Source organism: Anser anser (assembly GCF_964211835.1).
Source record: "Anser anser genome assembly, chromosome: 23".
NCBI lineage: Eukaryota > Metazoa > Chordata > Aves > Anseriformes > Anatidae > Anser > Anser anser.
This window is the reverse complement of record NC_139744.1, coordinates 5,062,237-5,085,921: the sequence shown is the minus strand read 5'-3', so window position 1 is coordinate 5,085,921 and position 23,685 is coordinate 5,062,237. Positions and strand designations below refer to the sequence as shown.

The following is a 23,685-nucleotide window of genomic DNA, read 5'->3' as shown; positions in this document are numbered from 1 at the left end:
CACCCATCTTATACCCACTGAGGGCAAAGCCATTCTCCCAGAACAGCTCAGGAGGGCATACATGGAGGGATGAAACATCTACAGCCAAGGCTGGGATGCAGAAATCTTTAATGAGTGTACAGAGGAAAAGGAGGTCACTCTGAGCTGAGACCCTTCAGTGCAGGGATCACCAGGGCCAACTGAGAGGCAGCTTCCCTTGCCCATGGCAGAGTTCATGCAGGGCATGTGTCTGCTGTTACCGCAGTGAGAACGCTGGCTCTGAGAAGCCCCACAGCCCAAGGGAGAAGAGCACAAAGAAAAGGGAGAGAAGGAGGTAGGTGGAGGGATGGAAGGAGAGGCATGGGCCATGTTTTCAGAAAGGGCAGGCTGGCCCCTTCCTGCCAGCATGTGCCAGAGGAGCTGAGAAAGGTCAGTCAGTCTGCAAGCAACGGCCTGAAGATTCCTCCTTTGTGTAGCACCATGTTCGTAATCCCGGAGAGAAGAACCCCAGGGCCATGGCCACTGGCTTCTTTAGCACGGCAGGCACCTTCTGCCACAGTAGCGGCTGGAAATGCCCGAGAGGTCACAGCAGCCGGAGTTGATGGGGACTCCGTCACAGCTGAGGATGCTGCCAACAGCAGCAGAGGTGGAGGATCCCACAACGGTGTTCTGCGGGAAGGAGCTGAGGATGGGGCCGGGCAGGGTCACCACCACGGGAGAGGGCTCAATGACGACGGTGGAGTTCTGGCACTGCCTGACGCAGGGCTCGTTGCAGCTGCTGGCCAGTGGGGTCGGGCCACAGGGCCTGCATGGCAGGCACTGGTCGTAGCAGGACATGTCTGGGGGCAGGAGATGCGCCTGGGAAAGAGGACAGGGAGGAAGTAGAGCACATGGGCAGGTGATTTACCAGCCTGGTTACCCCATCACAAAAGAGCCAAGGCAACTGCTGAGGGTGGAGGTGGAGGCTGTGCCAGGAGGCACATGGTCTTCATCGCTTTGTCCTGACAGGGCCCTTCAAAGAGCAGCCTGGCCCAGGAACACTCTTGCATAGTACATAAACCAAAAGCCGCCTCAGCCCCATGTCCCAGCCTCTGTCTACACAGAGTTTCTGTATCCACCCCTCTCCCATGGCAAGGAACTCCAAGGCCCAGCATAGCACTGAACCACCATCAGATGAGATGTCTATTGATGCAAGATCCCTTCCACTTTGGAAGAGGAGGAGAGAGGGCTTCAGACTCACCTGGTTCCCAAGGAGGAGGAGGTGAGAGAACTGGATGGGAGAGCAGGGAGCTGGGCTGCTCTTTATACTGGTCCTTCATTGCCATAGGCCATGAACCACCCTTAACAAAGGTAATAATTTTTTATCAAGCTCATCTTGAATGCAAACTATCCCAACTAATAATATGTATGGGCTGTGTGTTGGTTTGCTGCACTTCTACCTTTTCATTTCCAGATTTAGGTCTTGCCCATGCCCCAGTGAAGGATTCTTTGGAGTGCTGGGATGAAAGGCCTAAGGATTTCTAGGGCAGGAATGCATTAGTGAAGGCAGAAGACTCAAGTGATAGATGTGCCTTGAGCAGTCAGGTGATGTGTGTCTGGGTCACTTTGTTGGGACTGTTTGAAGTGCCATACTCGGGAAGAAGCTCCCACAAGCTTCAGTTGGTTTCTGAAGGACTCCTGTTCATGAGGACATGTCACATCCTTCCCTTTCCTTCCCTATTTAATCCTCTCTTGGTCCCTTGTTGCCTCCCCGGGTGTGTGATGTGTTCTACTGGCTTTTGATCCCATCCCCATTTACTCTGCCCTCCAGAATTTATATTCTTTCCCTTTTCAACCCTGCCTTTCTCTGTGCAGTCTGTGAGCTGAGGATGGGGCCTGTCAGAGCCAATATCACAGAAGAGGTTTGGATGATGACAGTGGAGTGACACTGGCACTGCCTGCTGCAGGGCTCATTGCGGCTGCTGACAGTGGGGTTGGGCTTCAGGGCTTGGCACAGCAGGCACTGGTCGTAGCCGGACATGTTTTGGGGCAGGAGGTGCAACTGGGAGAGAGGGCAGGGAGGAAGCAGAGCACAGGGACATGTGAGGAGAAAAATGTCTTCATCCAGACATGATCTGAAAGGTGTGGTCATGACCAACAAGGCTGCTGCCTCTCTCTTAGGTGAAAATCCTACTCAGGCAGGTCCCACATTGTCTCTGAATCACACCTCTCCTGACTGTGACCTCTCATGACCACCATCGCCAATACCTAGCACAACATGTATCGGTATTACTGGAAAAGGATATGGGGAAAGGGCTTCAGATACACTGGGTTCCCAAGAATAAGAAGACGAGGGAGTCAAGGATCTCAGCTGGCTTTTCTGGTGACCCTTTACTGCTCCAGGTCCAGAGGTAGCCTCCACAGAAGTGATAATTTTCTAGGGTGCTCGTGATGAATGGAAAACCTCCCAGTTATTACATGGGCTGTGGGGCTGTTTCCCCCTCTACACTGTCTTTTCATTTCCTGGCTTATGCCACACCCGTTCCCTCTTAGAGGCTCCTTCAGAGTGCTGGGATGGAGAGGCCCCAGGATTTCTGGATCAGGACTGATTCTGCGGTGGCAGAGGACTTGGCTCAAGCACCAGATGGGTCCAGTGCAGACAAGTGATGATGGCCTGGGGCACTGTGGTGGCGTTGTTTGTGACTGTGGTAACAGGAAGGGGCCCAGCTGTTCCCAGCCCTGCAATCCTTGCCTGGTCACCTGAGGGCTTTCCTGTATGTGGACGTGCCATGTCTTCCTTTTTCCCTCTCTCCCAACTTACTCCAGCAGTCCCATGGGGTGGGCTTCCAGACAGGTGGGCTCTACTGCGGGGTTTTCAATCTCTTTCCATTAAAGCTGCCCTCTGGAGAAATGGGTTGACATCCTTGGACTCCTCTCTCTGGGTCGTCCCTGCGCATCCCCACACTGTGCTGTCCTCTCCTCTGGAGCCTTGTCCTGCTCAGAGTGCACAGCCCTGCCCTGCCAGAAAGGTCCCCAGCATCTCCTCTGTCAGCTCCCCTTGGCCTCTGCCTCTACTGTGCCAGGAATGTGTGTGCACATGTGTGTGGCAAAGCCCTTGTGAACCCATTAGAGGCACTGAGTGCACGTGTACCTGATGTCTGCATGTGCACAGATGCATGGCCTCGTGTTCCTGTGCATGCAGTTTGCACCTGCATTTGTCAGGGTGTATATAGAACTATATGTGCATGCGTGCACATGCATGTTTGCATGTGTCCATGGATCTGTGTGTGAAATGTGTATGCATTCTTGGTATGTGCTAGTGTGCACATAATTCACCTGACCCTAGGCATGTGTCCAGCTGGTCCCAGGGCCTATAGTGTCATCTTGGTGTCATGACACCAGGACTACCAACTCCTGGTGGGGAGCACCCTTCTCTGAGGAGGGAAAGGATTTTTGTCCAGGAGTTAGCAGGGCTGATTGATAGGGGTTTAAACTAGATTTGAATTGGGAAAGAGACAAAACCAGGCCCACCAGTGATAAGCTAGGGGACTACATGACAATTTTTGGGAACTGCATGCTAGTGAGGCCCCACAAGGTCTTCTAGTCTGCCCTACAAGGGGCTAAGTTGAATGAAATACAGCTGAATTTTCTTATACATACACATGCGACATGAGAAGTAAGCATATCAGGTCCCTGAAATGCTTGTATACTAATGCACGTAGCATGGGAAACAAGCAGGAGTTGGAAGCCACAGTGCGATTAGAAAACTATGATCTAATTGCTATCACAGAAACATGGTGGAATAAATCAGGGCAATCAGTGCAACAGCGGGAGATTTAATTGGCTGAAAGCAGGAACTAGCCCTCAGTAGTCGAGGTCAGCTGCTTTGGAGCTGGCCCAGCCGCAGCAACTAATTACGAGTTACAGGGGCATTTTGAACCCTTGCTTCACCAGCAGTGACCCGGGACAGCGGCACAACCAGGCAGCACCGCCAGCTCTCGAGAGAGAGGCTGACAGGGAGTGGGAATTGCCAGGACAATGGTGACTACTCCCACACCCTCTGCCTAGAAAAAGCCTCCAGGAGGACAGGGACACCCTGCTGCCCACCATGAAGAGGGAGGGGCCATCAGCACATGCGCACTGGTGAGCAGCTGGTGTGGCAAGGAGCAGGAGCTCTGCACCAACTATCAACAGTCTGCGAGATTACGAACCTACCATGGTGTCCACTAGGTAGTGAGCTCAATCCAAAAAGGCTGTGGCAACCCAGATGGAGGGCCTGCCTAGAGACATAGCTGTTCAGGCCTCTGGCTGCAGGGAGTGCCTGAGCCTGCCACTGCCAAGGGAGGGCAGCGAGGAAACTGCCTGTTCTCAGGGGGAAAGTCTTCTCACCATGGTGGCTGAGCTCAAGGTGGAGGTGGAGAGACTCAGAAGTGTCAGGGAGTGTAAGCAGGAGATTGATTGGTGGAGTAACTCCCTGGTGTGCCAGAGAGAAGGATGCCAGGGGGATGTCACCCGGAGTGTAGTGGAGCCCCTGCCCTGTCACTGTTGGGCAGAGGGAGGGGACCAAAAAGAAGAGGAGGGTTGGAAGTGAGTTCCAGTTTGGCTTTGTGGGCACCCCCCTTCCCTTCCTCCCTATCTTCCCCAGGTACCCCTCCATAATAGGTTTGATGCCCTGGATCTTGAAGGAGAGGTAGGCAAGGATGTGGTGGAAGGCCTGCCTATGAGGTCACATAGAAAAAGGCAGTTGACACCACACCTCAAGACTGACTCCAAAAAGAAAAAAAGAAGGGTAACTGTAGTAGGAGATTCCTTTCTGAGAGGAACAGAGGGCCCAATATGTGGAGTTGACCCTCATCATAGGGATGTCTGCAGTCTATCTGGAGCCAGATGTCACCAGGACACTCCCCAACCTGGTGTACTCAACAGACTACTACTCGCTTCTGATCTTCCAGATAAGTGGGGAGAAAGCTGCATCCCATAGTCTGAGGGGAATGAAGAAAGACTTAAAGGCCTTTGGATGGTTGGTGAAGGAGTCTGGAGCGCAAGTTATTTTCTCCTCTCTCCTTCCATTCTCAGGTGATGACGTAGGACATAATAGAAGGATCCAGTCCATAAATGCTTGGCTATGTGACTGGTGCTACAGGCAGGGCTATGGGTTCTTAGACAATGGCTGGTTTTATAAGACAATAAGCCTGACAGTAATATGCAAGAAAGGTTTATCTCATAGAGGCAAAAGGGTTCTGGGACAGGAATTAGCAGGGCTCATTTGGAGAGCTTTAAACTAGATTTGGAGGGAGATGGGGCTGTAGCTGGGCTTGCACCGGTGGGGCAGCATTATAGCATTGAGGAAGACCGGGCAGCCTCCAACCTTCCTAGGGTTAAATTGGCATGCTCAGCTCACACGCTGAAGTGCCTGTACACCAACGAACGCAGCATGGGGAATAAGCAGGAGGAGTTAGAAATCCGTGTTTGGTCAGGAGATTATGATCTGGTGGGAATTACAGAGACATGGTGGGACAGCTCACATGACTGGAATGTGGTCATGGATGGTTATGTCCTTCTCAGGAAAGGCAGACCATCAAGGCAAGGTGTCGGAGTAGCTCTTTATGTGAGAGAGCAACTACAATATATTGAGTACTGTCCAAGGGTGGATGAGGAGCGAGTTGAGAGTCTGTGGGTGAGAATTAAGGGACAGGCTGGCATGGGTGATACTGCTGAGGGTGTCTATTACAGGCCAACAGATCAGGATGAGGAAGTTGACGAGGACTTCTACATGCAGCCAAGAGCAGCCTCGCAATTACAGGCCCTGGTTAAAGGGGGGGATTTCACCTACCCTGACATTTGCTGGAAGGCCTACTCAGCCAGCCACCCGCAGTTCCTCCAGTGCATTGATGATAACTTCCTGATGCAAATGGTGGATGTGCCAACTAGGAGAGGAGGGCTGCTGGATCTTGTCCTCACTAACAAGGAGGGGCTGGTTGAAGTGGTGAAGGTTGGGGGCAGCCTTGGTTGCAGCGACCATGAGATGGTAGAGTTCAAGATCTCATCTGTCACGAACAGAATACCCAGCAGAATTGCAACCCTGGACTTCAGTAGAGCCAACTTTGGCCTTTCCAAGCAATTGCTAGGGGGAATTCCATGGGACAGGGTACTTGAAGTTAAAGGGGCCCAAGATAGTTGGTTAGAATTCAAGGACTGCTACTTCCAAGCTTAAGATGAGAGCATCCCAACAGGTTGGAAGTCAAGAAAGAGAGCCAGGAGACCTACATTGTTAAACCTGGAACTGCTGGGCAAACTCAAGTTGAAGAGGAGAGTTTACAGATCGTGGAAGGAGGGGCTGGCCACTTGGGAGGAATATAAGACTGTTGTCAGAGAATGTAGGGAGGCAACTAAGGCCTCCTTAGAATTAAACCTTGCAAGAGGAGTCAAGGACAACAGAAAGGGCTTCTTCAAGTATTTTATTCTTCTGGGTACCCCAGAGGCCCCAGAGGAAGTCAGAATAAATAAGGAGTTTGCCTTGGTTGATGAGGATTGGGTTAAGGACTGATTAAGTAAGCTGGACATCCACAAATCCATGGGTCCTGCTGGGATGCACCTGCGGGTGCTGAGGGAGCTGGTGGAAATAATTGCTAAGCCACTCTCCATCATCTTTGGTAAGTTGTGGGTAACGGGAGAGGTGCCTGAGGACTGGAGGAAAGCAAATGTCACTCCAGTCTTCAAACAGGTCAAGAAGGAGGACCTGGGTAACTATAGACTGGCCAGCCTCACCTCCATCTGTGAAAAGGTGATGGAACAACTTATCCTTGGTGTTGTCTCTAGGCTTATCAAGGACAAAAGGGTCATTAGGGGCAGTCAACATGGCTTCACCAAGGGGAATTCATGCTTGACCAACCTGATAGCCTTTATGAAGACATAACCAGGTGGATAGATGATGGTGAAGCAGTGGACATGCTCTATCTCGATTGTAAAGCATCTGACAGTCTCCCACAGCATCCTCACAGCTAAACTAAGGAAGTGTGGTCTGGATGATTGGGTAGTGAGGTGGACTGTGAACAGGCTGAAGGGAAGAAGCCAGAGAGTTGTGGTCAGTGGGACAGAGTCTACTTGGAGGCCTGTATCTAGCAGAGTCTCTCAGGGGTCAGTACTGGGACCAGTATTATTCAGTACATTCATCAACAACTCAGATGAGGGAATAGAGTGCAGTGTCAGCAACTTTGCTGATGACACTAAACTGGGAGGAGTGGCCGGCACGCTGGAAGGCTATGCTGCCATCCAGTGGGACCTAGACAAGCTGGAGAGTTGGATGTGGAGAAATTTAATGAAGTATAACAAAGGCAAGTGTAGAGTTCTGTGTCTGGGCAAGAACAACTCCAGACACCAGTATAAGTTGGGAACTGACCTGCTGGAGAGCAGCGTAAGGGAAAGGGACCTAGGGGTCCTGATGGACAGCAGGATGACAATGAGCCAGCACTGTGCCCTTGTGGCCAAGAAGGCCAATGGCATCCTGGGGCATATTAGAAGGGGTGTGGTTAGTAGATTGAGAGGTTCTTCTCCCCCTCTACTCTGCCCTGGTGAGACCACATCTGGAATATTGCATCCAGTTCTGGGCCCCTCAGTTCAAGAAGGACAGGAAACTGCTTGAGAGAGTCCAGCTCAGAGCCACGAGGATGATTAAGGGAGTGGAGCATCTCCCTTATGAGGAAAGGCTGAGGGAGCTGGGTCTCTTTAGCTTGGAGGAGAGGAGACTGAGGGGTGACATTATTAATGTTTATAAATATGTAAAGGGTGAGTGTCAGGAGGATGGAGCCAGACTCTTCTCAGTGACATCTAATGATAGGACAAGGTGCAATGGGTGCAAGCTGGAACATAGGTGGGTCTGCTTAAATACGAGAAGAAACTTCTTCACGGTGAGGTTGACAGAACACTGGAACAGGCTGCCCAGGGGGGTTGTGGAGTCTCCTTCTCTGGACACATTCAAAAGCCACCTGGACGCATTCCTTTGTGATGTGATCTAGGTGTTCCTGCTCTGGCAGGGGAATTGGACTAAATGATCTTTCAAGGTCCCTTCCAATCCCTAACATTCTGTGATTCTGTGATTCTGTGATTCTGTGAATCACACAGCTGGAACATTGGAATGGAGGGCTACAAGCTTTACAGGAGAGACAGGCAGGTAAGGAAGGGTGGGGGTGTTGCCCTCTATGTTAGGAAATGGATAGATTGTGAAGAGTTCCCCCTAAGATAAAGCCATGAGCAGGTTGAAAGCCTGTGAGTAAAAATTAAGGACTGGACCAACTAAGGGCATCTTGTGGTTGGGGTCTACTACAGGCTGCCTTATCAAGAAAAGTCTGTTGAAGAGGCCTTCTTGCACCAACTACAGGAAACATCGTGCTGACAGGCTCTCATCCTCCTGGGAGATTTCAACCACATGAATATTTGCTGGGAAAGCCACATGGCAGGCAGTAAGCAATCCAGGAGACACGTGGAGTCCATTGAGGAAAACTCCCTCGTCCAGGTACTAGAGAAACAAATCAAAGGAGAAGTGTTACTGGACCTGGTGCTCACCAGTGTAGAAGAGCTCATAAAAGAGGTTAAGATTGGAGGAAGCCTAGGTTGCGGTGACCATGCCCAGGTAGAGTCTGTGATCTTGAGGGATATGGGCCTGGCAAAGAGCAAAGTCAGGACCCTGAACCTCTGAAGAAGAAACTTACAGCTGTTAAAAGATCTAGTGGATGATATCCCATGGGACACGGTCCTTAGGGACAGAGGATCTGATCAGAACTGGCAACTCTTTAAGGATGTTTTCCTTGGAGTGCAAGAGCTCTTTATTCCCATGTGTAATAAATCAAGCAAGAAGTTAGGAAACCAGCATGGTTGAATAAAGATGTGCTGGTCAAACAGGCAAAAGAAGGAAATGTACAGACGGTGGAAACAGGACTGTGTCCCCTGGGAAGAGTACAGAAGCTCTGTCCAGATGTGTGGGGATGGGATGAGGAAAGCCAAGACAGAACTAAACTTGGCAAGGGATGCAAATAATAACAAGAAGGGGTTCTACAGGTACATTGGACAAAAAAGAAAGACTAAGGTAAGTGTAGCGCCTCTGACAAATGAAGACGAAGAACTGGTAATGACAGATGTGTAGAAGGCAGAGGTACTTAACTTCTTTGCCTCAGTCTTCTGATTGGTGATAAGGTGGAATCCTTCTGGAGGAAATATTAAGGCACATGCAGGACAAGGAGGTGATCCAGGACAGCTAGCATGGCTTCAACAAGGGTAAATTTATGCCTGACCAATTGGGTGGCCTTCTATGATGAAATAACATGGGAAGACTGATGTCATCTACTTGGATTTCTGTAAGGACTTTGACACAGTCCTACATGACATCCTAATCTCTTAATTGGAAAGATATGGATTTGAAGGGTGGACCATCTGATGGATAAAGAATTGGCATGATGGCCACACCCAGAGGGTAGTAGTCAACGGTTCTATATTCAGATGGACACTGCTGATGAGTGGTGTCCCTCAGGGGTCTGTCTTGGGACTGGTGCTTTTCAATATCTTCATCAGTGACATAGATGATGAGATTGAGTGCACCCCTGTACCTGGTAGCAGCACGAACTTGTGAATCCCCTCAGCACTATAGATCTTGGCAACAGCTGGGCCATGCCAGATGCTGTGCTCAGGGGTGATAGGACTGCACAGGCAAGCTGTACCTGCTATTCATGCCCAGACGTGCTGCTCATGATCAGGTGGTGGAGGAGAGGGGAAAGCGGAGTAGAGACAGAGGGCCATCCCCAAGACAATTACCCATTCCCAGTTCCTGCCATCTTTTGGGAACATCTTTGTCTGAGTCCCCATCCCCAGCACAGCTCCACCCAAAGCAAGATGAACACTCCTCCCCGAAGAACTGGGGCCTCCAAAGTCAAGGGAACATGCCTAGGGAGAGATGTCACAAGTCAAGGACTGGTGGCCATTGGCTGTGGAGAAACTGGATGTCTTCCTCAGCTTCAAGAGGCAGTGACTGAAAGATGAATCACTGCAATGTGCCCCACACCCTGATGCACAGAGGAGTGAGGCAGCACCTGCAGCTAATTCCCACCAAAACAGTAGCTTTCTCCTTGGCCATCTCTATGCAGATGGAAAGACCAGACCAGGACACATTCAGGGATGCTGCAAACATTTATTGATTCTCAGGAGGGAAATGAGGTGACTGAAAGAAGAGGCCCTGGGAGCGGGGAGCAGGAGGAACAGACAAAAGTTTTTCAGCTTCTCCTACAGCACAGTTCCCACAGGGCATCCATCTACCTGGCCCACAAACGGAGAGAGGCTTGCAGGTCAATCCAGGCTGGTTTCTGGGGGCCTCACAGAAAGCAGAGGGTAACAAGGAAAAGAGAGAAAAAGAGTGAGTAAGTGGACAACAGGAAAGGTAGACATTGGCTGTGTTGTCAGAGAACCCAGGCTGTCCCCTTCCTGTCTGTCATTACAGGACAAGCCAAAGATGGTCAGCTTCTCTTAAAACAACAGCAAAAAGTTCAGTTTTTCTGTCCAGCATCATGTCCTGAGTTCCTGGGGTCCTGGTCTGGGAAAGAGTCTGACATCTTTAGCAGGGGCGGCAACAGTAGCGGCTGGCAATACAAGAGAGGTCACAGCACCCAGAGTTGATGGGGACTCCATCACAGCTGAGGATGCTGCCAACGGCAGCAGAGGTGGAGGATCCCACAACGGTGTTCTGCGGGAAGGAGCTGAGGATGGGGCCGGGCAGGGTCACCACCACGGGAGAGGGCTCAATGACGACGGTGGAGTTCTGGCACTGCCTGACGCAGGGCTCGTTGCAGCTGCTGGCCAGCGGGGTCGGGCCACAGGGCTGGCACGGCAGGCACGGCCGGCACTGGTCGTAGCAGGACATGTCTGGGGGCAGGAGGTTCACCTGGGAGAGAGGGTAGGGAGGAAGCAGAACATGGGGATGCATGAGGAGCAGCGTGTCACCACACCGAGAGGGAACCAAGGCACAGGCCATGCTGAGAGCTGGAGGCTGTGCAGGGATGTGCGAGGGCTTCTTGGCGTCATCCTGACAGGGCCTAAAAAAAGCCACCAGGGACTATCTGGCTACAGCTGAGGTTCTAGCCAAGAAGCCATTGTAGTACACGTCCATCCTCTTTCCATGACAAACCTTCTCCCCACTTCCCTCTCCCACTACCAGCAGCCCCAAGATTTGGCATGGAACAGAGCTGATTGCAGCTAAGAGGTCCATAGAGCTGAGACTCCCTTCTGGAGAATGAGAGGGACAAGAAGGGGCTTCACACTCACCTGGTTCCTAAGGAGGAGAAGGCCAGAGAAGTGGATGAGGGAGCACGGAGCTGGGCTGGCTTTTATAGTGGGCCTTAGCTGCCCGATGTCCAGAGGCATCCCTTGAAGCTGTGGTTATTTTCTGACAAGCTCCTCTTGAATGCAAAACATCCCAGTTAATGATATGGGCTGTGTGTTTCCTTCCTGTGATGATGTTTTTCATTTCCTGCTTTATGCCCATTCCTCAATTAAGGCAACTTTTGAGTGGCAGGTAGGGAGGCCCAAGTATTTCCGCGCAACACAAGTCAGTGTGGGCAGAAGACTCAGCTCACATGCTGGAAGGGTCCAGTAAAGGCAAGTGATATCAGCCTGGGTGACTCCTTAGGGGTTCTTTGAAGCTGTTTTTCCCAGAGGTGGCCCAGCTCCCAGGTTGTGACCCTATCCCACCAAACACTGCCCTCAGGGAAAACCTTCTAACATGTTTTGCCTCCTCCTGCTCTCATATGGGAATACCCGTTTGTGGGGAAAGTTTGTGCAGGGCCCTTTATGGATCTCAAAAAACAAAACAAATCAAACAAACAAAAAAACAAACAAAATAAACAAAATAAACAAAAAAACAAGGACACAGGGGTAATTTAGTGTCTGTTTTTGTAAGACAGAATAAGAAGAGGATCCTAATGTGAAGGAAGCTTATTTCTGTCATGACACCCAGCAGAACAGCTGGGCATGGGGCACTCCAGCAGATTCCCTTATCACAGCCAGTCTCTGAGGATAAGCAGAATGACTTTGACATGTTAGCGCTATGCTAATTATGTAACCAATCAGAGGCTATGGGATTGTACAAACATGTAAATATACTGTGAAGGGATTGTATAAAGAGTGGCATGGAAAGGCCTTATGCTTGCCAGCTTTTGAGGGAAGCCACTGCATACCCAGACTTGTGCAACTCTGAAATAAACAACCCCTTGACCTAGTGTGTGGATTGGCTCACTGCATACCACATAATGAATCCAATCTTTTTATTGGACAACAATATCTGCCAGCCATACACTTGTAAGTCTCTTTCCTTGATACCTGTGTCTCCTCTACCACCTCCCCCTTTCCTTGCCTGCCTTGCCTGCACCTGCCTGCCAGCACTGTGTTTGGCCCCAAAGCCCTCTCGGGATGTCTGAAGGCTCTGACTCTCAGGGACGCCTGAAGGAACAACCCCGCAGGCCCTGCAGACTGCTACTGTCCCTTCCAAGCCTTCAAGGCTGTGTCAGGTTTCTGCCAACAGATGACCAAATACACCTCAAAGAACCAGGGAGCCTGAGGTATATTGTTTTGCTTCTTTGTCACAATCACTGAGGGCTCATCTGCCGTGCCAGAAGCCACTTCCGCAGAAGCTTGTCTACTGTGAGGAAAAACAACAAAGTATCACCAACACCATGAAATTGCTCTCTTTCTTTCAGAATCCAAATCAGCTTCTTCAGCTGCTCAGGGAATCTCTTTTCACTCCATGGGTGACCCTTTCTTGTCCAGGGCTTTTCCCCTCCGCTACAGGGTGTCTCCCAAATCCTATGCCTCTTCCTCTCAGCCTCGATCCTCCTCTTGATGTGGATGTTGAGCAGGTTTTGCCTTGTGTGAACAATCAACCATGCCATGCTCAAGGTACGATCAACCTTACCTGTGCCATGGCCAACAGATGTTTGTTCGTCCTGTGCTTGAAGGGAGGATGCAGTGGAAACCTCAAGGATCTTTTAAGCCTGCCAGAGATCTCTCCCAGTCTCCAAGCGTGTCTCCTCTGTCTTGTGCCTTGGGATGTACAGGAGAATCACACTGCTGCGATGCTCCTGATAGTGCCTGTCAGTCAGGGATTTCCACCCCTGGACAATGTCAGGTCCTCCTGGGAGTCAATGCCGGAGCCAGGCATATCTCCTCACACCTGTCTATAAAGACCTGCCAGCATTGTCTCAGAAATGCATCGCAGAGGGGACAGATTCTCATTCAGCCCATGTCAGGCTGGTTCTCCTGAAGGCAAAGGGGACATCTGTCACTCCTTCACCTGAGGGATTTCTGAGCACAGGGGTTTCAGAGTGCAACCAGCAAAGTGATTTCCAGTTGTGCCAGAGGGATGCTCAGCTTAGTGGGTGCTTCATCCAAGCTCAGCTCCCTTGTGCAAACGCAGAAGCAGCTCCACTTGCCAAGGACATGTGCCCAGAACTTCACCCAAGGCTTATATACTGCTAACAGTCTCCTGGGGCTTTCAGAGTAGGCAATAAAGAGTAGGGCAATTAAGAAACCTATGTCCCCAGGAATTACCAAGCAGTTAGGGTATTGCAACACAGGCCAGCCATTCCAGGGCAATGGGCCATCCCAACAAACCAGAAATGTTTGTCAGAGCTCTGCCTGGGTCTCTTTCTTGCGGTCTACCTCACACCTCAGTCCTGGCAGGGCCAGACCTTCACCTGGGCTAAACTGGTTACTTTCTCTTGTAGCTGTAGCTGACTGCATTGCTCTGACACCAGGAAAGGCAAAGGGTTTACCCCAGCACACCTTTGGATCCTCCCTCTTGCCTGAATGGTTGGTTCCTTCTGGACATGACAAAGCTGTACCAAGCTGGGCCATATGTGGAGCCGTAAGGAAACAGAGCTGTAATCAAGCAAGGACATGGTGCCCTGTTGATGGGAGCTGTTACAGAGGTAACCTTTCTGTAACGGGAAAGTGCTGACATCAGGTGGCAGCTAAGCACTGACAGGAGAAACATCTGCCAGCCTGAGAACTGGGCCTTGAAATCACGGGCGTCCTTAAAGTGCATCTAGGCACCAGAGAAACGCAGACATCCTGAAGATACCCTCAACGAAAGAAGAAACACAGGAACAACTTCTTGCCTGAGAAGGAGCAAAAAAAAAAACATGGTCTGGGAAGGCAGAAATAAGTGTGAGGAGGTCCCTGTGAGTGCAGGTGTCACACTGTCATGGCCACGTCCCCGGAGGGGGGAGGGCAGTCAACTCATACACAGAGCTTCTCTGGAGCAGATGTGGTCCTGACACTGGAGAGGCCTCAGAGGTCCTGGGCCTGAGGAAAGCTTCTCCATTCTTGCAGGGAAGTGGGCACCCCAGAGCAGCATGGGGGCATGGGCACTGCTTGGGCTGCCACGGCCCAAGGGGTTGTTGGGTCCTCAGGAACTTTAGATTGCCGTGTGTGGCCCAGTGTGCCTAATACCAATGCTGAGTTATGAAGGGGGTCGGTCCTGCACGTGTGCCAACACCTGGACCCTGCCAAGTGCTGTGCTGGGAGCGGTTGGGCTGCATGGTGCACATGTTTCTGCTGCACATGGTGATGTCTGCTGGCCATAGCCCTGAGGTGGGGCAAAGGAGTGGAGAAGAAGGTAGAGTAGAAGCGGTGGGGTGTCCCTGCACTTATTCCACCCATCCCCACAACTGCCATCCATCTTCTACCCCCTCCTGCTTTCCCAGTACAGCATTGCCCTGAGCAAGAGGAAGCCCATTCCCGAGAGCCTGCAGGGTGCCTTGACTCCATGGCCTCCCACACACTTGTAGCTTTTTCCGTGAGGACAGCAGAGGTTGTGCTCCCTGTTTGCTAGACTGGTGTGGGTGGCTGTGGGCAGAGACACTGTAAGAGAAGGGTGGATGTTTCCTTGCCAGGGCCCAGGGGCCAGAAGACATCCCCAAGGGATGTCTCCCAAGGGGATGTCTTCTTCAGCTCCAAGTGGCAGTGCCCAGGAGAGGACCATCTGCAGTGTGTCGCAACCTCCCATTCTTCTGGGAGTCAGGAAGGGGCTCCATAAACACCCATCTTATACCCACTGAGGGCAAAGCCATTCTCCCAGAACAGCTCAGGAGGGCATACATGGAGGGATGAAACATCTACAGCCAAGGCTGGGATGCAGAAATCTTTAATGAGTGTACAGAGGAAAAGGAGGTCACTCTGAGCTGAGACCCTTCAGTGCAGGGATCACCAGGGCCAACTGAGAGGCAGCTTCCCTTGCCCATGGCAGAGTTCATGCAGGGCATGTGTCTGCTGTTACCGCAGTGAGAACGCTGGCTCTGAGAAGCCCCACAGCCCAAGGGAGAAGAGCACAAAGAAAAGGGAGAGAAGGAGGTAGGTGGAGGGATGGAAGGAGAGGCATGGGCCATGTTTTCAGAAAGGGCAGGCTGGCCCCTTCCTGCCAGCATGTGCCAGAGGAGCTGAGAAAGGTCAGTCAGTCTGCAAGCAACGGCCTGAAGATTCCTCCTTTGTGTAGCACCATGTTCGTAATCCCGGAGAGAAGAACCCCAGGGCCATGGCCACTGGCTTCTTTAGCACGGCAGGCACCTTCTGCCACAGTAGCGGCTGGAAATGCCCGAGAGGTCACAGCAGCCGGAGTTGATGGGGACTCCGTCACAGCTGAGGATGCTGCCAACAGCAGCAGAGGTGGAGGATCCCACAACGGTGTTCTGCGGGAAGGAGCTGAGGATGGGGCCGGGCAGGGTCACCACCACGGGAGAGGGCTCAATGACGACGGTGGAGTTCTGGCACTGCCTGACGCAGGGCTCGTTGCAGCTGCTGGCCAGTGGGGTCGGGCCACAGGGCCTGCATGGCAGGCACTGGTCGTAGCAGGACATGTCTGGGGGCAGGAGATGCGCCTGGGAAAGAGGACAGGGAGGAAGTAGAGCACATGGGCAGGTGATTTACCAGCCTGGTTACCCCATCACAAAAGAGCCAAGGCAACTGCTGAGGGTGGAGGTGGAGGCTGTGCCAGGAGGCACATGGTCTTCATCGCTTTGTCCTGACAGGGCCCTTCAAAGAGCAGCCTGGCCCAGGAACACTCTTGCATAGTACATAAACCAAAAGCCGCCTCAGCCCCATGTCCCAGCCTCTGTCTACACAGAGTTTCTGTATCCACCCCTCTCCCATGGCAAGGAACTCCAAGGCCCAGCATAGCACTGAACCACCATCAGATGAGATGTCTATTGATGCAAGATCCCTTCCACTTTGGAAGAGGAGGAGAGAGGGCTTCAGACTCACCTGGTTCCCAAGGAGGAGGAGGTGAGAGAACTGGATGGGAGAGCAGGGAGCTGGGCTGCTCTTTATACTGGTCCTTCATTGCCATAGGCCATGAACCACCCTTAACAAAGGTAATAATTTTTTATCAAGCTCATCTTGAATGCAAACTATCCCAACTAATAATATGTATGGGCTGTGTGTTGGTTTGCTGCACTTCTACCTTTTCATTTCCAGATTTAGGTCTTGCCCATGCCCCAGTGAAGGATTCTTTGGAGTGCTGGGATGAAAGGCCTAAGGATTTCTAGGGCAGGAATGCATTAGTGAAGGCAGAAGACTCAAGTGATAGATGTGCCTTGAGCAGTCAGGTGATGTGTGTCTGGGTCACTTTGTTGGGACTGTTTGAAGTGCCATACTCGGGAAGAAGCTCCCACAAGCTTCAGTTGGTTTCTGAAGGACTCCTGTTCATGAGGACATGTCACATCCTTCCCTTTCCTTCCCTATTTAATCCTCTCTTGGTCCCTTGTTGCCTCCCCGGGTGTGTGATTTGTTCTACTGGCTTTTGATCCCATCCCCATTTACTCTGCCCTCCAGAATTTATATTCTTTCCCTTTTCAACCCTGCCCTTCTCTGTGCGATCTGTGAGTTCACAAACAATGCCATAGAATCACTGAATGGTAGAATCATAGAATGTCTTTGGTTGGAAGAGATCATCAAGTTCAAATCCTCTGCCATGGGTATGGATACTTTCCACTGGAACAGGCTTTCCAGTTTCCCATCCAACATGGCCTTGAATATTTCCAGGGACAGGGCATTCTCAAGTTCTCTGTACAGCCGCTTCCTCTGTATCACCATCCTCATAGTAAACAATTTCTTCCTAATATCTAATCTAAATATATACTCTTTTAGTTTATAACCGTTACCCCTTAACATGCTCCAGCTCTCTGATCATCTTCATGGTGCTCCTCTGGACCCACTCTAACATGTCTATGGCTTTCTTATGCTGGGGGCCCCAGAGCTGAATGCAGCACTCCAGATGGGTCACAGAGGAGCAAAGTAAAAGGGGACAAGCACCTCCCTCCAAGTGCTGGTCACACCTCTTTCAGTGCAGCTGAGATTATGGTTAGCTTCCTGGGCTGTAAGTGCACTTTGCTTGCTCATCTTGAGTTTTTCATCAAACACCTCCACCAAGTCCTTCTCTTCAGGGCTTCTCTCAAGCCATTCTCAGCCCAGTCTGTATTTGTGATTGGGATTGTCCTGATCCATGTGAATGACCTTACATTGGCCTTGTTGGACATCCGGAGACTTGCATGGGCCCAATTCTCAAGCCTGTCTAGGTCCTTCTGGATGGCATTTCTTCCCTTCAATGTGTCAAATGCACGGCTGTCTATGCTACCAAGAAAGATATTAACTAATACTGGTCCCAGTACAGACCCTTGAGGGATACCGCTCATCACTGATCTCATCTTGGACATTGAGCCATTGACCACAATTTCTGAGTGCGACCATCCAGCCAATTCCTTACCCACTGAGTGGTCCATCTGTCAAATCTTTGTCTCCCCAGTTTAGAGACAAGGATATAATGGGAGATAGTGTTAAATGCTTTGCACAAATCCAGGTAGATGATGTCAGTTGCACTTTCTGTATCCACCAGTTCTTTAGTCCCATCACAGAAGGCCATCCAGATTTGTCAGGCACGATCTGCCCTTAGTGAAGCCATATGGGCTGTCACCTGTCATCTCCTAATGTGCTTTAGCATAGTTTCCAGGAGGATCTGCTCCATAGTCTTGCTGAGTACAGAGGTGAGGCTGACTGGCCTGTACTTCTATGAGTCTTCCTTTTTTCCCTTTTTAAAAATGGGGAGTTATTTTTCCCCTCTTCCAGTCAGCGGGGAGTTCACCATTCTGCCACAGCTTCTTAATTATGATGAATAGGGGTTTAGATACTTCATCAACCACTTCCCTCAGGACGTGCAGATGCATCTCATCAGGTCCCATGCACTTGTGGACCTTCAGGTTCCTTAGCTGTTCTTGAATTTGATCATCTCCTTTTATCATCCATCATTTGATCAGCGGGCAGTTCTTCGTTCTCCTAGTCCCTGCCTTTGCCTTCTGGGACTTCTGGGCTAAATGGCTAGAGCTCTTGCTGTTGAAGACTGAAGCAAAAAAGTCATAGAGTAACTCAGCCTTTACCATGTCTTTGGTAACCAGGTTTCCAGTTTCCTCCAGGAGAGGGCCCACAATTTCCCTAGTCTTTCTTTTGTCACTGACATACCTATAGTATGCCACCCAGCAGATCAGGTTGGCCAAGGGCCCATCCAGCCTGGCCTTGAACACCTTCACTGATGGAGCATTCACAACTTCTCTTCAGCCTGCTCCAGTTCCTCATTAACCTTACAGTGAAGAATTTCTTCCAAATGTCTAATCTAAATCTCCCCTCTTTTAGTTTGAGACCTTTTCCCCATGTCCTATCATTATTTCCCTGAGTAAAGAGTCCCTCCTCGTCTAAGGGTATAAGCCCCCTTTAAGTATTGAAAAGCTGCAATGAAGTCTTCCTGGAGCCTTTTCTTCTCCAGGATGAACATCCCCAACTCTCTCAGCCTTTCTTTGTAGGAGAAAGGCTCCAGTCCTCTGGTAGTTTTTGTAGCCCTCCTCTGGACTTGGTCTTACAGGTCCTCATCCTTCTTTTGCTCAGGGCCCAAAACCTGGATGCAGTACTCCAGGTGGGGCCTCACAAGGGCAGAATAGAGGGAGACAGTCACCTCTCTTGAACTGCTGTCTACTCCTCTTCCGATAAAGCCCAGGGTGCAGTTGCCCTTCTGGGCTGCAAGTGTGCGCTGCTGGTTCATGTTGAGTCCTTCATCCACCAGAACCCCCAAGTCCATCTCTGCAGGGCTGCTCTCAGTGAGTTCACCCATTCTGTGCCCATGCCTGGGATTGCCCCAAGCCACGTGCAGCACCTTGCGGTTGGACTTCTTGTACCTCATGCGGTTCACATGGACCCACTTCCCAAGCCTGTGCAGGTCCCTTGGGATGGCATCCTTTACTTCTGCTGTACCGTCTGCACCCCTCAGCTTGGTGTTGTAAAAAGACATGAAACAGAACCAGTCTGTAGACAGACACCTGAAGGACACCAAAATTCCCACCAAAGCAATAGCTTTCTCCCTTGGCCATCTCTTTGCAGATGGAAAGACCAGACAGGGACTCACTCAGGGATGCTGCAAATGTTTATTGAATCTCAGGAGGGAAAAGAGGTAACTACAAGAAGAGACCCTGAGAGAGGAGATCAGCAAGAGCTGATTGGTTTCTGGGGGCCTCACAGAGAGCTTGGATGGGAGCAGAGGGCAAAAAGGAAAAGAGAGAAAAAGAGCGAGTAAGTGGACAACAGGAAAGGTAGACATTGGCCATGTTGACAGAGAAACCAGGCTGGCTCCTTCCTGTCTGTCTTTACAGGACAAGCCAGAGATGGTCAGCTCCTCTTAAAACAGGAGCACAAAGTACTGTTTTTCTTCTGTCCAGCAGCATGTTCTGAGTTCCTGGGGTCCTGGTCTGGGGCACTGTCTGGCAACTTTAGCAGGGGCGGCACCTGCTGCCACAGTAGCGGCTGGTAATACAGGAGAGGTCACAGCATCCAGAGTTGATGGGGACTCCGTCACAGCTGAGGATGCTACCAACAGCAGCGGAGGTGGAGGATCCCACAGCAGTGTTCTGCGGGAAGGAGCTGAGGATGGGGCCGGGCAGGGTCACCACCACGGGAGAGGGCTGGATGACGATGGTGGAGTTCTGGCACTGCCTGACGCAGGGCTCGTTGCAGCTGCTGGCCAGTGGAGTCGGGCCGCAGGGCTGGCACGGCTGGCAGGGCTGGCACTGGTCGTAGCAGGACATGTCTGGGGGCAGGAGGTTCACCTGGGAGAGAGGGTAGGGAGGAAGAAGAACATGGGGATGCATGAGGAGCAGCGTGTCACCACACCGAGAGGGAACCAAGGCACAGGCCATGCTGAGAGCTGGAGGCTGTGCAGGGATGTGCGAGGGCTTCTTGGCGTCATCCTGACAGGGCCTAAAAAAAGCCACCAGGGACTATCTGGCTACAGCTGAGGTTCTAGCCAAGAAGCCATTGTAGTACACGTCCATCCTCTTTCCATGACAAACCTTCTCCCCACTTCCCTCTCCCACTACCAGCAGCCCCAAGATTTGGCATGGAACAGAGCTGATTGCAGCTAAGAGGTCCATAGAGCTGAGACTCCCTTCTGGAGAATGAGAGGGACAAGAAGGGGCTTCACACTCACCTGGTTCCTAAGGAGGAGAAGGCCAGAGAAGTGGATGAGGGAGCACGGAGCTGGGCTGGCTTTTATAGTGGGCCTTAGCTGCCCGATGTCCAGAGGCATCCCTTGAAGCTGTGGTTATTTTCTGACAAGCTCCTCTTGAATGCAAAACATCCCAGTTAATGATATGGGCTGTGTGTTTCCTTCCTGTGATGATGTTTTTCATTTCCTGCTTTATGCCCATTCCTCAATTAAGGCAACTTTTGAGTGGCAGGTAGGGAGGCCCAAGTATTTCCGCGCAACACAAGTCAGTGTGGGCAGAAGACTCAGCTCACATGCTGGAAGGGTCCAGTAAATGCAAGTGATATCAGCCTGGGTGACTCCTTAGGGGTTCTTTGAAGCTGTTTTTCCCAGAGGTGGCCCAGCTCCCAGGTTATGACCCTATCCCACCAAACACTGCCCTCAGGGAAAACCTTCTAACATGTTTTGCCTCCTCCTGCTCTGACTTAGGGATGTCTGTATGGGGGAAGAAGTTGTGCAGGGCCCTTTCTGGCTCTCACAAGAAAGGCCCAACAGGAAATTTTTTCTTTTATTTAGAAGGAATAATAAGAAGAATGTAGACAGAAAGTAAATCTTTCATGTGCAGGAACCCTGTGCACATCTGACACACAGTGCAGATCCTGTTCATAGAGAAATCCTTCTTCACTTCCATACATTGGTGTCAACCAGAGAAGCGTTTCTGGACCTGGTGTTCTCCAATGCAGAAGAGCTCTTTAAAGAGGTTAAGATCGGAGGCAGTGTGGGCTGCAGTGACCACACCCTTGTTGAGTTTGTGATCTCTAGGAACATGGGCTTGCCAAAGAGCAAAGTCAGGACCCTGAACCTCCTATGAGCAAACTTCCAGCTGTTTAATGACGTAGTGGATGAGATCCCCTAGAACACTGTCCTTAGGGCAAAGGAGCTGTACAGACCTGGCAACTCTTTAAGGACACTTTTCTGAGAGCACAAGGACTCTCCAACCCCCTGTGTAAGAAAGTGAGCAGGGAGGTCAGGAAACCAGTATGGATGAGCAAGGGCCTGCTGGTCAGACTGAGGCACAAGAAGAAAATGCACAGGCAGTGGAATCAGGGACGTGTGGCCTGGGAATAGTACAGGGATGCTGTCCAGATGTGCAAGGTTGGGATCAGGTAAGCCAGGGCACAGCTGGAACTGAGCCTGGCAAAGGATGCAAAGAATAACAAGATGGGATTCTATAGATGCATTGGCCAGAAAAGAAAGGAAAGGAGAGTGTAATCCCAATGATAAATGAGAAGGGAGAACTGGTAAAGACAGACATGGAGAAGGATGAGGTACTCAACAACTTATTTGCCTTAGTCTTCTCTGCCACTCAGGTTTCCCACATCTCTCAAATCCCAGAACCTTGAGGTGAGGGCTGAGGCAGCAAAGTCTCTCCCACTGTAAGGGAAGAGCAGGCTTGAAATCACCGGACAAAACTGACCAGGTACAAATCCATGTAGCCCAATGCCATGCATCCCAGGGTCCTGAGGGAACTGGCTGATGTCAAGTCAAGACTTGAAAGTCAAACTTTTGAAGACTAGAAAGTCAAGCCTTTCTCCATCCTATTTGAAAGGTCAAGGCAGTCAGGTGAAGTCCCTGGTGAGTGGAAAAAGGGTCACTTACATTTTTTAAAAGGGTTCAAAGGAGGTCCTGGAGAAATACAAACTGATGAGCCTCATCTATCTACCTGGGAACATCATGGAACAGATCCTTCTGGAAGCAATGTCAAAGACCATGCAGGACAAGGAGGTGGTCCAAGACAGCCAGTATGGCTTCACCAAGCACAAATAAGGCCTGAACAGTCTGGTAGCCTTCTATGAGTCACTTCTGTGGAGTGAATGCATCAGTTGACAGGCAAAGACTGACAAATGTCTTCTGTCTGGACTTCTTTAATGCCTTTGACACAGTCCCAAATGGCATCCTGAGCTCCAAATTGGAGAGAGATGGATTTGAAGGGTGGAACATGCAGTGGATAAGGAATTGGCTTGAAGGCTACACACAGAGAGTGGTGGTCAATGGCTTTATGCCTAGGTGGAGGCTGGTGACAAGTGGTGCCCCTCAGGGTTCTGTCTTGGGACTGGTGCTCTTTCAGATCTTTATCAGTGACATAGAGCATGGGATCGAGTGCAGCAAGTTTGCAGATGACACCAAACTGGGTGGTGCAGTTGATAAAACAGAAGGAAGGGATGCCATACAAAGGGACCTGGAGAGGCTTGAGAAGTGGGTCCATGTGAACCACATGAGGTTCAGGAAGTCCAACCGCAAGGTGCTGCACCTGGATCAGGGCAATCCCCGGCATGAGTACAGACAGTGTGAAGAACTTATTGAGAGCAGCCCTGCAGAAATGGACTTTTGGGGGTTCTGGTGGACAAGAAGCGTACTTGTAACCCAGAATGGCAACTGCATCCTGGGCTGTATCAAGAGGAGTGGCCAGCAGGTCGATGGAGGTGATTGTCCCCCTCTGCTATGACCTTGTGAGGTCCCACTTGGAGTGCTGCAGCTGGGTCTGGGGTCCCCAGCACAAGAAGAATGAGGACCTGTTAGAGTAGGTCCTGAGGAGAGCCACAAAATGACTGGAGGGCTGGAGCACCTCTCCTACAAAGAAAGTCTGAGAGAGATGGGGATGTTCAGTCTGCAGAAGAGAAGGCTCCAGAGAGACCTGATTGCAGATTTTTAATACTTAAAGGGGCCTTATAAAAAGATGGAGAGCAACTTCTAGTACATCAGGTAATGATAGGACTAGGGGGAATGGTTTTAAACTAAAATAAGACAGATTTAGGTTAGATGTTAGGGGGGAACACAGAGGTTGTTGAGGCACTAGAACAGCATGTGCAGAGAAGGTGTGTATGCCCAGTCCGTGGAGGTGTTCAAGACCAGATTGCCCTGGACAACCTGATCCTGGGCCTAAACTGGGATCTCCTCTTCACACTCATGGCCTACAACCAATCTGTGTCCATTTGCCACCCACTGAAGTTCTCCAGTGCCATGGCAGGGAAGGTCTGTGCCTGTCTGGTGGGAGACCTGTGGGCACCCCTCCTTGGCACAAATGGAACTCCCCCTTCGATTGCCCTGCACTGGTCCTACACGGTCACTGAGAGCTTCTTCAGGGGCTTGCTACCCATCACACTGCTAGCCTGTGG

At 50.9% G+C, this 23,685-nt stretch overlaps 2 protein-coding genes across 3 annotated transcripts; both read right to left on the bottom strand.

Moving 5' to 3' along the window:
• On the bottom strand, positions 1–11,561 carry LOC310885866 (feather keratin Cos1-1/Cos1-3/Cos2-1-like). Of its 2 annotated transcripts, none has more exons than XM_083809668.1 (2): positions 11,263–11,561; positions 1–837 (listed from the first exon to the last, which is right to left on the bottom strand). In XM_083809668.1, exons 1-2 carry the CDS (start codon positions 11,359–11,361, stop codon positions 511–513), a joined length of 426 nt encoding a protein of 141 aa, XP_083665794.1. In that variant the 5' UTR covers positions 11,362–11,561; the 3' UTR covers positions 1–510. The 2 variants fall into 2 exon arrangements, with proteins under 2 accessions (XP_083665794.1, XP_083665793.1); XM_083809667.1 differs by lacking the exon at positions 1–837 and adding an exon at positions 10,139–10,882 and having other exon boundaries at positions 11,263–11,268.
• A 3,471-nt stretch (positions 11,562–15,032) lies between these two features.
• On the bottom strand, positions 15,033–20,757 carry LOC310885871 (feather keratin Cos2-3-like). Its single transcript, XM_083809672.1, has 2 exons — positions 20,513–20,757; positions 15,033–15,869 (listed from the first exon to the last, which is right to left on the bottom strand). The coding sequence occupies exons 1-2, from the start codon at positions 20,609–20,611 to the stop codon at positions 15,543–15,545; spliced, it is 426 nt and encodes a 141-aa protein (XP_083665798.1). The 5' UTR covers positions 20,612–20,757; the 3' UTR covers positions 15,033–15,542.
• Between the last annotated feature and the right edge of the window lie 2,928 nt (positions 20,758–23,685).